This window comes from Momordica charantia (genome assembly GCF_013281855.1).
Source record: "Momordica charantia cultivar OHB3-1 chromosome 10 unlocalized genomic scaffold, Mcharantia_2.0 BLBB01000010.1, whole genome shotgun sequence".
NCBI classification, from domain to species: domain Eukaryota; kingdom Viridiplantae; phylum Streptophyta; class Magnoliopsida; order Cucurbitales; family Cucurbitaceae; genus Momordica; species Momordica charantia.
In genome coordinates, this window is record NW_028275158.1 from 5,207,252 (window position 1) to 5,222,721 (window position 15,470).

At 32.3% G+C, this 15,470-nt stretch overlaps 2 protein-coding genes across 2 annotated transcripts; one reads left to right on the forward strand and one right to left on the reverse strand.

Moving 5' to 3' along the window:
- Positions 1-1,768: 1,768 nt before the first annotated feature.
- On the reverse strand, positions 1,769-4,298 carry ALDH3F1 (aldehyde dehydrogenase 3F1). The gene is made up of 10 exons (XM_022280754.2): positions 3,900-4,298; positions 3,747-3,815; positions 3,556-3,652; positions 3,183-3,389; positions 2,989-3,113; positions 2,795-2,899; positions 2,544-2,719; positions 2,364-2,454; positions 2,137-2,286; positions 1,769-2,056 (listed from the first exon to the last, which is right to left on the reverse strand). The coding sequence occupies exons 1-10, from the start codon at positions 4,077-4,079 to the stop codon at positions 1,820-1,822; spliced, it is 1,437 nt and encodes a 478-aa protein (XP_022136446.1). The 5' UTR covers positions 4,080-4,298; the 3' UTR covers positions 1,769-1,819.
- A 9,655-nt stretch (positions 4,299-13,953) lies between these two features.
- LOC148208431 (Leucine-rich repeat (LRR) family protein) lies at positions 13,954-15,470 on the forward strand. The gene has a single exon (XM_088117294.1). The coding sequence runs from the start codon at positions 14,045-14,047 to the stop codon at positions 15,296-15,298; it is 1,254 nt and encodes a 417-aa protein (XP_087973420.1). The 5' UTR covers positions 13,954-14,044; the 3' UTR covers positions 15,299-15,470.

A 15,470-nucleotide genomic window follows, 5' to 3' on the forward strand; every position in this document is an offset into this window, starting at 1 on the left:
GAATCATTATTCTTTAAAGAATTATCTATTTTTACACTTCTATTTTTTAATTGTCAAATATTCATGGACAGTGATCTAAGTATTTTTGCTTACATATTTTGCTCTAAGTCTAAAACTTATTTCCTAATTTTTTGGCGTGAAAAAAAATATACCTTTGATTTTTGACGGGTGAAGCCATTCGGCACATATTAATTGTAAACCCCACTTTTTCTTTGCTCTCCTATAACATTGTCCATATCTCATTAATGAACTAACGCAACTTCTTTTACGTAATCTTTTAAACATTTTACTTTTTTTTTTTCAATTAATCTTTTACAGTCATGACATTAAAATTTACTAATAAAATAATTGACGTATAAATATATTTTATTATTTTCGACTTTTGACTAGGTTCATTTTGGTATATATATTTTTAAAACGTTTATTTTAGTTTCTATATTTTAAGAAGTGACAATTTTGGTCGTTTCAATTTCGTTTTTATCTCATTTGTAATTTTAGCATGATATTTTACTCGTTAAATTTTTTGAATGTTACAAATTTGTGTTGAAAAATTGTTAATAAGGATTAAAAGTATAGGTACCAATATAGTAATTTTAAAAGTATACGGAACTAAAATGAACATAAATTAAAATTATAAAATTTAAAATAGATATTTTAAAAATACATAAAATGAATGAAAGTTATTTAAGCCTTTAATAAAATAGACACCACTTTCCATCAAATTGAAAAGCTACTTACCTCATATGACAGAATTGTTTATGTTGCTAAAGATAGCACTAGTGGGCCTATTACAAATGCAAAAATTATGTGCAAATATCTTTAAAATAAAATTCTATTAGGTTTGTGGATACTAAATAAGATGATTATTTATAAGATAGGAATTGAGACCTCATGACATTTTTTTAGTATTTAATTTAAAATGTACTTATTAATTATGAAATCATTTCTTAAGGAATTTTTTTCTCTTTTTTTCCACAAAAGTCAAGAGATAAAACTAAATATTTTAAGGCGTACAAATAAAAATAGAAAAAATGAGATTTATGAACCTTGTATTTATGAAATCTCTACCAACCCAACCAATGTTTTGTCCTCTCCCATTCAATGTTGAGATAAATTCTCATCATAGAAAGTCAACAGAAGTAAAAGTAAAAGTAAAAGTAAATAATAATAATAATAAACATTAAAAATGTTTAAATCAATCACTGCTGCTACTGGATAGCTTTTAGATAGGATAAGGTTGTTACGCATTGAATTTTTTCAATAATTCAAAATGGATTTAAATCTATTTTTGTCCTTTATTTTAATTTCTGAACTTTACCCAATATATCTTACTTACGGAATTTCATTAATCATTAAACAAGATCTAAATACACATTTGAAATAATTCAACACTTATCTTACTTTACTTTAATGATAGAAACTAAATCAGGCTTTTAGGGGTGCTAAAAAAGTTTGAAAATAGAATAAACATAAAAATTTAAAGCCTATAATTGAATATAAACTTAGGAATATAACTTTTTTCTAGAGCAATGTTTTTTTTTCTTTGTGGTATCTGTGGGTGTCTAGATCAGTTTGTACGTACTTCAACTAATCTCACAAAACAACACTTAATTTCTAAGTAGGTACCCTCGAATTTAAATCCGTTGGACTCACCTCGACTCATTTGGACCAATAGACAACGATTATAGTTTTTTAGAGCAATGATATAGAGTTTGTGAGGAGATGACCGCTGCCATGCATATGCATGTAATGTAGATTAAAACAACAATTTGTTTAAAAAGTAAACTCTGGCATTTATTGAGTTTAGATACTATAATTTCTACTTTTTAATCCCCAAAAGGAGCAGTAACAGCCCGAAATAGTCAAATGCATATGCCAATCTGATGAACTTAAGCTTGAAATCGTTCCATGGCGGATATCGAGGCTCGAGTTCTAGCAAGAAGCTTCTCTGCAACACTGCTTTCTCATGGCTGAATGTATCGAAAGAATACTTGCCATGGTACCTTCCGAAACCACTTTGACCGACACCACCGAACGGTAGCGAATCACACAAAAACTGCAAGACAAAAACGCTTCTCATTTCTTTCGTGCTTGGCGAAGAATTTGCTTTAGATTGGAGTAGGTAGTACACGATACCTGAACCATGGTGTCGTTGAATGTGACATTCCCGGACGAGGTTTCGAATAAAATCCGTTTCTTTAGAGTTTCGTCTCTCGTGAAGGCGTAGATAGCCAAAGGTTTTGGCCTTGAGTTGATGAACTCAATGCTTTCTTCAATTTTGTTCAACTGTTTCAACAATGGTGATCATTAGGAACCTATATATGATTTTTGCAACAATAAAGAGGTTGTTTGCTTATTCTTACCGTGATTATCGGTAAGAGCGGACCGAAGATTTCTTCGGTCATGATATCAGCATCGAGCGGAGGATTCAACAATATAGTTGGCTCAATGAATCTACAAGATATCAAACACAAACCATTCAATAGAACATAATCATTTTACATAGAGCAACAAGAAGTTCTTCATTGGTAAACTTAGCTTACAGTTTTTGTTTGTCTATAGAACCACCACCATGGACAATGGAAGCAGCAACCTTAGGGTCCTTTAGAAGATTGCTGATTCTTTCAACCTGATGCTCGTTAACAATTCGGGCAATGCTCGTAGAGTTTTTCGAGTTTTCGCCGTAAAACTTCTTCATTATCCGCTTTAACGATTCGATCTAAAATAGGAAGATCACAAAAATCAACTAGAAAAACAGTAGGCCTACAACATACCAGGGAAAAGTTACTGATACCAATTCTGAAGCAAACTTCTCCTCCACAAGCACATAATCTATCCCTATGCACGCCTGCCCGGAGCACGGCCCCCACTTCCCTCCGACGATTCTCTTAACCGCTACCTACGAATTCAAGGCGAAAAACAGTTACATAACGAACTTCGTTCCATTAACGACATTACATTTTTCAGCTTCCAGATTATACAAACAACCTTCATATTGGAGTGGACAGAGGAGTAATCGAAGATTGCAGGGCATTTTCCCCCAAGCTCTAAAGTAACAGGAGTCAAATGCTTTGCAGCTGCAGACATCACAATCCTTCCTACCTTCGGACTCCCTGAAAAGATTGCTCGTAAAGATCAAATCGAAGAACACGATCGTCATGTTATACGAGTCGAGTTCATACCGGTGAAGAAGATTTTATCCCACTTGTGCAGCAGAAGTTGTTCACTAACATCAGCTCCCCCCTCCATAACCTTGATGGCTTTACTGTCAAGGTAAAGAGGAAGGGTTGAAGCCAGTAAAGAAGAGCATGCCGGAGCATATTCCGACGGTTTTAGGACCGCGGTGTTTCCCGCCGATATCGCTCCGATTAACGGATCCAATGACAAAGCTGCCAAACACAAGCAGAAGCATCAAAACTCCAATCTTAAGATTTTGGTTGTTCTCAAATTTCAAAAACAGAGCAGGGTAGAACCAACTAAAACAGAGCAGATAAACAATATTTTCAACCCATTTTGTTTGAGAATTAACTTGAGCCAAGGAAGGAATTCACTCACAAATTGGGAAGTTCCAAGATGAAATTATGAGGACCAAACCAAATGGCTCAGACAAGACTTCTCCTTTTGCTGGGAAGAACAGTAATGGCACATATTTCTACCTCCCAACAAAACAAAACAACCAAATGAGAGAGACAGAGAAGAAGAAGAGGAAGAAAGAAGGAAGAAAAGAAAAAGAAAAAAAAGAACACCTTTTGAGGGGCCATCCATTTCTGTAAACAGCATAAAGCATCTTTTGCAGATTTCAGAACAACTCCAACCTTAAACCAGTAGCAAAATTAGGCCTCTTTCTAAATAAAGAACATTTTCCAAATTGGTTAGCAAAAGAACTGATTAAAAATCACCTCATCTCGATAGATTTCAACAGGATGCTTCCCAAGATCTTGATACATAGCTTCAAAAATGGAGCTTTCCTTGTCATGGATGAACTGAATCAGCGAAATCAGCTGGTTTTTCCTCCACTCGGCACTCCTTGTTCTTCCACTTCTGAAACTTTCCCTCAGCTCCTCCAAATTACGTTCCATTTCCAACCCTTTTTCTCTTGTTTGATTTGATCTTTGGTGTGAGTGGAAAAACTGGGTTTTCTTTATCTTCCGTTCCACGCTTTTTGAAGTCGTGCCATTACTTCCCCAACTGGACAGATCCTCAGATTTTATGGAACCTGTTAGGCAAAGAATTTAATGTTCCAAAATGCCTTGTGTATTAGTTTAGTCCGAAAGATCATAAACTATTGGTTGGAAGTTGGAGTATTTATCTCTATGATTGTAATACTGTACACTAAAAAACAATATCATGTTCATATGAGAAAAATGTACATCTCTAAGAAAATCATGCAAATCAAGAAAAAAAAATTTAATCTTTTAAAACAGGTTATAAATTTTAGTGTTGGTATTTATATTTTGTTTTTGTTTTTGTTTTTGAAGACTTTTTATTGTTTTAATATTTTATCAACGTTTATACAATATAGTAGAAATTTGGACTGATTTTTCATATTGATATCTAACCTCTTGATTTATGAAAATATATATGAAAAAGTCAGATTATTCTTTTGTCACAGTTAATTGGGTTGTGGTACTATTGGATGAAATTGGAAAGTAGACCATCTACGGTGGGTTGGATGAAGTTGACGTTCTAGTTTGATTTTTATTAGTACAATAAATAAATATGGGCTGAAATTTTCAAAAAGAGGAAAAAAAGTACTTATCATTAAGTTATCATATTGGTGATCGCGATCCATTTGAATTTTAGTTAAAATTGATAAAAATGGAACATCTGTCCCAACCTACAATATTTAATTCGTATATTAATATGGGGATAATAGAAGATGGACCAAAGAGATAAATTACTCAATTATTAAAGGATTCAATTGATGTTTCTTTTTTCCTGTTTAGAAATATAAATTCAGGAAAGTTAAAAAAAATGTTAATTTTTTATATTTTCTTATAATTATGCATATTAAAAAGAAAGTCACGTCTTAATATCACAATCAGAGTTTAATTTTAGACACAATAAAAACGAAAACAAAATATTTGAGGTAAAGTAAAGCACTACCTACGAACCAATTACAAAAAATTCTCACTAAGACCACATTTACATGAAAAATTTGATTCCCTTTGATCGTATTTATTAAGAATGTATTCAAATGGTGGGACTCACCTCAAACTTTGTAATCGAATGAAAAGATGCAATCTCATTACACTCCTATAACCCCATTAATCTAATTCTCATCCCTTATTCTGTGGACCCCACATATATATTATAATTAATGTACCAGTTTTACTCTTTCCCTCTCATGTATGATTAAATCCATATAATTTTTAATTAGTTTTTTAATACTTTTATAATTTCTTTTCCATTTATACTCTAACTTTTATTAGTTGATCTGATTTTATTATATAATATTAATATTAATTAATATCAATAATTTTTTTAAATAGATATTATTATTTTTAAATATTAGAATAATAAGTTTGGTTGTTCTAATAAAAAATATTTTATTTGATGTAATTTTATTTTAATTATTTATTATGTATTAATATTAGAGAAATTGTTATAATAAGAAATATTTACTATCAATAATATATTTTAATAAATTAAATTAAAATTTATTATTATTGTAATTTAAAAAAAGATTACCACAATAATATATTTGTAATTGGCTAAAAAGGAGAAAAGGGCATATTAGTAATTGTCCTGATTCCGATTCTGATTACAGACAGTTCTAGTAAACAACATCAAAGGAATTGTGATTACAATTATAGAAAATTTCTAGTAAACAATATCAATGGAATAATATTACGATTCCGATTGATTTTCATTACGATTGCGGTTAAGTAAATGTGGCCTAAGTCACTTTGGATCCATCAAAATATTTGGTTAATATTTTGTTGATATTTTCTATCACTCCATCGATCTTTTTATGATACAATAGAAATATAGATTCATCTTTTATGTCAATGTCAAACTGAACATATTTGTACGGTTGAATAATTTCTAAAAGCTAACCAATCAAAAGTTAAGTACCTGACTGTGAATTTATGGTCCACCCAATGCTGTGGCTATGTTTAATGTACCAAAAGAAACCGAAAAGAAAAAGAAAAAAAAAGGTACCAAATAACTTCACTCCACCAATCACAAAGCACAACAAGGTATTGGAAAATTGATTCACCTGAATAATTTTCCCTTTCACCGAAAATATCCAACACAACTAAGAATATGCAAATATGAAGAAAACAGTAAAGAACAAGAATACTGACACATCAAATTATATTGGTTCACTACTAAAGACTACTGTCTTCCACTCAGATGTGGGTAAAATTTGTCCAATCCATAGATAGAATTTGAATGGATGAGCCGTGGATCATTCGATTACTTATTATCGAATTTTTTTCTATTTTAGCTTCATTCAACTCATATATTTTTTTCAATTCAAATACTAGAATTGGGTTTCTTTGTGAAAGTTCTTTTATTGTTTGTTTTATAAATAAAATGTTTTTGATGACCCATTTTTTTTGTTTCTTTTGAGATATTTAGAAACAAGTTTGTCCAAAAGCCCTCTAGCTTCTAAGTATTTTACACAATTAATACTTAGGAACAGGAATGAAAAACTCACATAATCAAGATATAATTACTCGATAATATCGATCTTTATCAACCCCAAAGCTTCTACCAATGCCCGAGTCGCTGCCACTGATTTGCTGCCAAACCCCACTCAAAATCGGCTGCAAATAACCCCTTGTTCGGCTGAACCCAAAGCTGCGTATTTATAAACATCGAAACAGCGTCATAGCAGACGGAAAGACCGCCCGCCTTCCCCATCTGGACAGGCGCTGCCTCCTTGGCCCGAATGGCCTGCAGCGCTCCTCTATCATTTTGACTCTATCAATCCCAACTCTATCGATCCGACGCGGTTCTTTTTTCTTTTTCCTCGACAAATGAAACTATGATTAAGACCTTCTTTTGTAGATTGTAAGGTCTAAAATGAAACTTTCCTAATTGGAATGCCGTATTTATAAATAATAATAATAATGGAGGAAGATATTTGAAGAAAATTTCTTCTTCTATAAATATTTAAAAGTTCCTAAACTTTGAATCTCTAAAATATTAAATATCAAATTATAGTTCCTAAATTTTTTATTATTTTTTTTACTACAACATGTGGGGTGGAGGATCGAACTCACAACTCCTTAGTTTGAGATATATGTCAATTACCGCTGAGCTTGCTCGTTTTGACTTTTTTATTTAATAATTGACCCACTTTTAACTATAAATTTTAATTTCAATTTCATCAAACTAAAATTGAAAAGAATGAATAATGATTAATATTCTCTTTTAGCTAAGTTTATATTCTTTTACCAAAGTTGTGAAATGGTATAAGATAGGTAAAGTATTTAGTAATTGGAGCTCCTATATTGTACTGACTATCATTGAATTGAATTTTTGACAAATAAGCGAGAGAAATGCAAAGTACAAATACTCACATGAAAATCAAATTAGAAAGAGAAGTTAAGATTAGTTAGTACGTAAAAAAATAAAAAGTAAACTAAGGTGATCGAGAAATTAATTTTGATCATAGAAAAATTATTCCATTCATCGAGACTAAGCAGTTGAGCTCCTCAAATTTTAGGGACGAAAACCTTTTATACCTGCATAATGTTATCCATTTTAGGCTTAAACTAAGCAAGAATTTGTATTAATCTCGGTTAGCATGTTGAGTTTTGTAAAAATGCGCCTCTGGAAATTTTCAAATATTAAGCCTTTTTCTTTTTATGACGGGTGACAACACTTTACTCAAAAAGGAAGACCCTTTTTTTTTTTTGAAGGGGTTGGAAAGATATTGTTGGATTATTCTAAGTTTTAGAAAAAAAAAAGAAAAAGGATTTGTGAAAGGAAGATTGAGAGAGAGTAAAATTATTTCAGTTACATGTCAACCACACTTTTCATCTTCTCTCCTTTTTCTTTGTTTTTCTTATGTGGGATTATTGTTTCTTTTCCTACAACTGAGAAGCTCTCTAAAATAAGTCCCAGAAAGTTCTTGGCGATTGATCCATATTTATGGAGGAAGTACTATCGTCTCTCGTGATTCAAATGGAATAAATATTACAATTGTGATATTTTGGTAATTTCTTTAAGTACAATCATTTAGAAATATAGAGAATCGAACTTCCGACTTCGAGGGAAGGAGTACATTTCGATAAACTTTTATTTGAAGAATCGCTATGTTGGAGGTGAATTCTCAACTTGCACGTGGCATGCTATGATTGGCTATTCATTAGTACACGTGTCGCCCCTTTTGCAAGTGTATCTGTCTCAGTTATGAATCATCATATCGAGTCGAACCCATTCGTTGGCCGAGTCGACCAAATGTGTTAGTTGGACCACCTCGGCTCAGTCAATTCTCCGACAGACTCCGCGACATCACGCCGCACTACACGGTAACCTTAAAGAGCTATTGAGGCCTTGTCGAGAACATTGTCGGGGACTTTGCCTATAAATAGAACTATTTCACCTCATTTCAAGGTACGCGAACAGCTCAATTCTCTCTCGAGTTGATTTGGATATTTGCTGACTTTGACATCGAAGTGCTTACTATGTGGTCTTCTGCATGGTATCTAGAGCTCTCTATCCAGCTCATCTTAGCAAGCAAGTGGAGTTGATGATTTTCTTCATCAAACACACTAAAAAAATGTTTTTCATCTGCATTTAATAAGTTACGTGAAATATTTAGTTGGGTTTAGTGTCATGGAACTTTGATGGGTGAAAGTTGATTAACTTTGCTATGTTTAGAGGTAAGTTTTGATTCATTTTTCCTTGTTTTTTAAATTTCTTTTGCATTTTATTTCAGATCAGGTTGTAAAAGACAACATCATGCAGTATGATTTTGTTTTTAATTTTTATCTTTGTGGAAATTAAATATATGGACTCCCAATTTCTTTGGTTTAAATATAGTTTAAATAGTATTTAAATTTCTTTTGGTCAAAACTTTAAGATCATTTAAGAGAAATAGCATGTAAATATATTTGCAAATTTGTTATACATAAAAACATAACTGGTGTAAAATATGGTGTATCATTAATATACTATTTTATATATATATATATATATATAATGGATCAGACATGTCTAATATACCATATATCACCAATATTATTTTAATGTAAAGTATATCAACAATATATCATCGTTGAATCATGAAGTATATCAAATTATTGGTGCCTAATTTGATTGTCTTGGATTCTTTTCCCCCTTTCGTTTTGTCAATTGATAAGGAGAGAGGCCTCAAATTTTGTTCAATGAATGTGGTTTGCTTACCAAGTAGAAAAATTCTGTTTCCTCTCAAATATTTTGATTGTAGGAGGATCGGAGCAATATTTTATTATAATTCCCAGAACTACTTTCATCCAAAATAACATCACTCTGAACGTCATTAAGTTTCTTCTTGATTTTTGGAATGAGCAACCATGAAATGATTGTTTTAAATAATTTAAAAAGTTAAATGTTAAAACAATACTTTTTAAATGATAAAAGTATAATTGAACTTATTTTAAAATTTATTGACATAATTAAGTTCACTTGTGCTTATATATATATATATCTCTAATTTTAAAAATTACCGGTCACCGCTATGTCACTTCATTTTTTTAAATAAAAAGGGTAGGCAAAAAGATTATTTTAAAACAATTTTAAAATTTGAGGATATAGAGAGATGTAAAAAATGTATTTTGTACCATTTAACATCTCCATGGATCGGATTGAGACTTTAACCTTCTATTCTTTTAAATAGGTTTGATTTTGGGATGTTTTATTTTTAATATTGGAATTGATTTTTCTCGTTGTTGTGCCGTTATTAATTTGTATTTTGCCATGTGATCAAGACTCAGACTAATAGAAAAATAACATATGTCTCACATTAATTATATATGCCTATTGTATTTACAATTCTTTCTAAAAATGATGTAAGTATAGACTTAGGGTGTGTTTGGGAGTGATTTTGGTAGAATCACTTCTGCAATTGTCAAAATCACTTCCATTTTCATTTATCATGTTTGGCAAATTAAAAAACTTAAATTTGGAAAAATCTAAAATAACATTAAATTGATTTTTAAGTATCACTCGGATGATGATTTAAAAAAATCTATACTTAAATCTCCACGTTAAATTTATAATTTTTTTTTGTTGACTTTAATAATATGTGGAGTTAAAGGATTCAAACCTCTAGTCTTTTGGTCAATAATATATTACATTCAGATTGATCACACATGTAAAACTATATAATCTTCAATTTGTGCTTTGACAATTAAAGTATGGAAATTTTAAGAAATAATCATAAAATCACAATCACTATAAATCTGAGCATAGCTCAACTGATTAACGCACGTATTTTCAATTAAAAGATAAGTAAATTTGAATATCTATCCGTAGGTATTGTACTCAAAATAAATAAATTCACAATCTCTCTCCCTTCAGGAAAGAAGCAAAATATGAGGATCCACAAATTGGGTTGGTTGAAAGTAAAGAGATGAGGGGCTTTAAATTGTGATGGCAAATGGGGCCTCCAAACTCCAATCTTACTTTTGGGTTCCACAATGTTGAGCTAAGGCCCTGATGGGGCAATGCTGCCTCATCACTCATCATCTGAGCCTCACTTCAAAAAGGTCTGCCATTATAAACTTAACCAATGTTCCCGACGTTTTTTTTATTTCTGGTTTTCAATTTTTAAAACTATAAATATTTGACAACGGTTCATTTTAAATAACAAAAGTAAGTCATTTTTCTTTTCTCCCATTCTCATTCCCATGGTAAACATGGAGAGAGGAGATTGGGTCAACTCCTAATCGTTCAAAGAGAGAGGGAGCATAAGTTTTTCATAAAAGTTCTAGGTTTTGTTTGGTTTAAGTTAAAACCAAAACCCCAAAACTATAAGTTTGGGTCAGATCGAGTCACTTTCTTACGTCCTTAAATTTAAATTTTAGAGAGAATAAGAAACAAGAAATGGTTACCATATACTTTAAAAGTAAAAAATAAGAAACCAGAAACAAAAAACAAAAACCGTAAAATGTAAATTTAAGCCAACAATCCCTTAGAATGTTTTTAGACTTGCCAAATTTGGATCTTGTTTCTTTGAAGCCAAAACCAATACCAAAATTCCTTTCTTTTATACTTTATATTAGTTATTCTCAATAAAAATTGGTATAAGTTTTCCATGAGCTTGAAGAGGTAGGCAGAGAGACAGCTAAACTATATTTATCAAGTAGAATGAATGTATGTGGATTAGATGACCATCCTATACATTACATTAGATTGACATATGTTGCATTTTGTTTGATGGCTACACAAATTGACATTTTGACTATGGTTTGGTTTCAATGCATTCTCCTTCTCTGTACATCCTCCTTGGCTCAAATTTTTTAAGATTTACCAATGAATGATGTAAAAATAGTTCAATATTTTTACAATGGTGTTACAACTTCGACATACTTCTAAAATTTTCAATTTTGTTCATATTTTTACTTTTTATTAATTTAAATGGTCTCTTCCATTCATAGTTAAGCTAATTAATATTAAGCACTATTTTTCGTTTCGCTTTGTTCTTTTAGAATATAACAGGGAGTATAGATTAAAACTTTTAATCTTTTAAGAAAGGTTATTAGTTCCTTAACCAGTTGAACTATGTTTAGATCGAGTTACTACTTGAAGAATGATAATTGTGATATTGATAATTGTAGAAACATGCACCAGATAATGAAGAACTAGTGAAAATTTTAGGTATGTTGATAAAATTTAATATTTGTCATATATATATATATATATATATATATTTTGTCATATTAGATTAGACCTATTGAGTTTTATGGCAATGACTCAATTGAAAGTTTAATATAAAATTTTAACAATGAAAGGACTAAAATAAAAAAGATGAAGAAAAAATTATTAAAGAGTTCATCTACATTTAATCATGATAAAATAAATTAAGTTTTGGTGGTTGTACCAAAGACAATAATTGATGCAGCAAGAAAATAGTCTTCTGTTTGGTGGATATAAATAAGCAAACAAGAATTTATATTTTGGAAAATGGGTTGGGGCCAGAATTTGGAAAAAATTTGTCAAAAATTTTGTTAAATTAGGTACTAACAGAAATGCCATGGAACACATCACCAACTTTTTCTTAGAAAGAAAGCATTAAGATGCCCTTCTTCCACCTTCCATTTGCTTTGTATTCTCAATTTCCAACCACTGATATTTTGTTGTTATAAGAGATATACAAATTAAAAGAAGAAAAAAAAGAATAAAATAAATTGATAACAAATTTTACTATCATAAAAATCTTGTTCAAGAAATTCATTTATTGTTGATATCTAGTTGCCATGTATTCCAATTATAGTTTATCATGGAATTAAAAGAACGGTAGATGTGATGAGTTTAATAATTACTTGTTTATTTCTATTTTGTATAATGCAAATATGAATTAATATTCATGTTAAGAAAAAATCGATGTGGGGTGGTTCTTCCATGGTGTATAATTGTAAAAAAAAAAATAAATAAATAAATAAAAAATTATGGTTTGGAAGTAACCTAAAAAGTCTATAAAACTGTGAGGACAATTTTAAAAAACGTTACTAAAAAGATTCTTTTATGAGAGTTATAAATTATATAATTTAAATTGTTTATTAGACATGTAAATGGAGGTATGACAAATATAAGTTTATTTGTATTTTCTTTGTCAAAATCATTTTTAAAAAAAGTAAGTATATTACAAGGTGATCTTATTGATAATGTTATAAAACTAAACCATTCCTTTTCTAAGAAACACACAATTGGTAAACAAGTAATACATAATAAAATTACCAAACACAAAAGTCTCAATTGGCAAGAACAACAAACTAATAGAGATAATTAGCAAAATTATTAGGGTGAATTATGTATAAATTTTGGCTTTCTCTCGTGTAAAGAAATGAGACGCATAACAATTATGATGACTTTAAAAATCTATTTTAAATGATTTTAAATTTTCTTAAAATCAATTTTTTAATTTGACAAATATGATCATGGAAAGAAAGTCATTTTGATATTGACAAAAATAATTTTGGTCCCGCCAAAATCACTCCCAAATATATCATATATTAAATATATAAATCACTTCCGCACCTAGTCAAACCACGAGAGAGACAAATATTTTTTGTTTAGAAATCTTACCTGAGCACTAGGAAAATGAAAACTAACATTAGATTTAAAGGTAGTAGTTGAGGTTTTTTTTTCTCATTTTGGTAATATAATAACATTACGTGGAGGTGGAAATTCGAACTCAAAAATTTTTAATCAGAGCAGGTACGTCAACTAATTCAACTAAGTTTAGCTTGAGTTCTACTCAATTATTTTCATACAAATACCAAATACCAATTTTAATCAGAGTAGGTACGTTAACTAATTCAACTAAGTTTAGCTGAGTTCTACTCAATTATTTTCATACAAATACCAAATACCAATTAGGTGTCGTATGTTAAACTCAAATCCAACGTAGCTTATTAATAGACCATAAAAGTCATGCACCGCCTTAAATTATGGAGGTTAAGCAATTATTCTTGCTTACATCTATTCTATCTCGAAGTTGTCTTGCGAAACAATATATTTAACTTCGACAATTAAATATACCCCTAACCTAATTAACTTATTTGAATAGATGACTTATCCGAGTCATTCTCATTTATGCAAATGAAAGAACATTATCTTATAACCAAAGTTAAGATTCTAAAGCTACTCTAGAAACTATCCTATTTTAATATGTAAAAGAAAAGAAAAAAAACATTTTTTAGTTTTTGGCAAAACAAAAGGCCCCCTTTGCCTCTCTGCCTTCCAAATTTTAAATACAAAGTTCCAATATCACAGTTGCAGCTCTGACAACTTCTGTGTGTAAAAACCCACTCCCAATTTTTCTTTTTTCCTATAAAAAAAGCATCTTTCTCAAAAAACCCAATCCATCCCCTTCTTCCAAATGGGTTCTTTTAATGTTGCTCTGTTTCCTCTGTTAATGGCGGTCCTCGTTTCCGTGCAATCCAAGACCTATTGGGAAGATGCCATGGTTCTGAAGCAGCTCAAGAATTCGATGGACCCCAAATCCATCGCCTCCGGTTCCTGCGTGGATTCTTGGGATTTTTCTGTTGACCCATGCGACAATCTCTTCGGCCGGAAATTCACTTGCGGTTTCCGCTGCGACGCCGTCGTCTCCGGCGTCAGCCGGGTCACCGAGCTCAATCTCGACCAGGCCGGTTACTCCGGCTCCCTCTCCTCTGTTCTCTGGAACCTTCCTCACTTGGAAACTCTCGATTTGTCCAACAATTTCTTCTCTGGTCCGGTTCCCGATTCATTCTCCAATTTGACTCGCTTGCGTGTACTGGGTCTCTCTGGAAACTCGTTCTCAGGCGCGGTGCCGCCGTCGATCGGTTCGCTCTCTGCCCTAGAGGAGCTGTATTTGAATGGTAATGGTTTTAGTGGTACGGTTCCGGCGAATTTCGGGGGGCTTGTTAGTTTGAAACGGCTGGAATTGCAGTCCAATGGGTTCTCCGGTGCATTTCCTGATTTGGGGGTTTTGAAAAATCTGTACTATTTGGATGGTAGTGATAATGGATTCTCCGGCGAGCTTCCGGCGGGTTTTCCGGTGTCTCTGGTGGAATTGTCGATGAGGAACAACAGCTTTGAAGGGGCGATTCCGGGTACTTTTGGGAATTTGGTTAATCTTCAAGTCATGGATCTGAGTCACAACCGATTCGGCGGCGCGGTGCCGGCGGTTCTGTTTGAACATCCGTCCCTGGAGCAACTTACGCTCTCTTTCAACCGACTCTCCGCCGTGGAAACCCCCAGTACCGACGGCGCTCTGAGCGGACTAATCGCCGTCGATCTGAGCAACAACCAAATTCCGGGGTTTCTTCCGCCATTTCTGGCGATGATGCCAAAGCTCTCAGCGCTGTCGCTGGAGAACAACAGCTTCACCGGAATGATTCCGATTCTCTACGCGTTCAAAATCGCCGCACCGGCGCCCGGAATCACGCCGCTCGTGAGGCTGTTACTGGGCGGAAACTACCTGTTCGGCCTCATCCCAGAGCCCCTACGGCGGCTGAAGCCGGACTCCGCCACCGTGGGGCTGGCCAGAAACTGCCTATTCCGATGCCCAACGCTATTCTTCTTCTGTCAAGGCGGCGAGCAGAAATCAGCAGCCGAATGCCGGCGCGCCGGCCCGGTAATTCCATAGAACAAAAAAAAAGCTCTCTTTTGGAGAACTGATCGAAATTATGTTCATAATGTAGGTCTTAATATGATTGATTTGAGATGGGGTTTTAGAATTAAGATTAATTGGGAAATGATTGTGGATTTTGAAGCAGTAAAATAAGTGATGGGCAATTCAATTGGGGTTTAGATTTTTA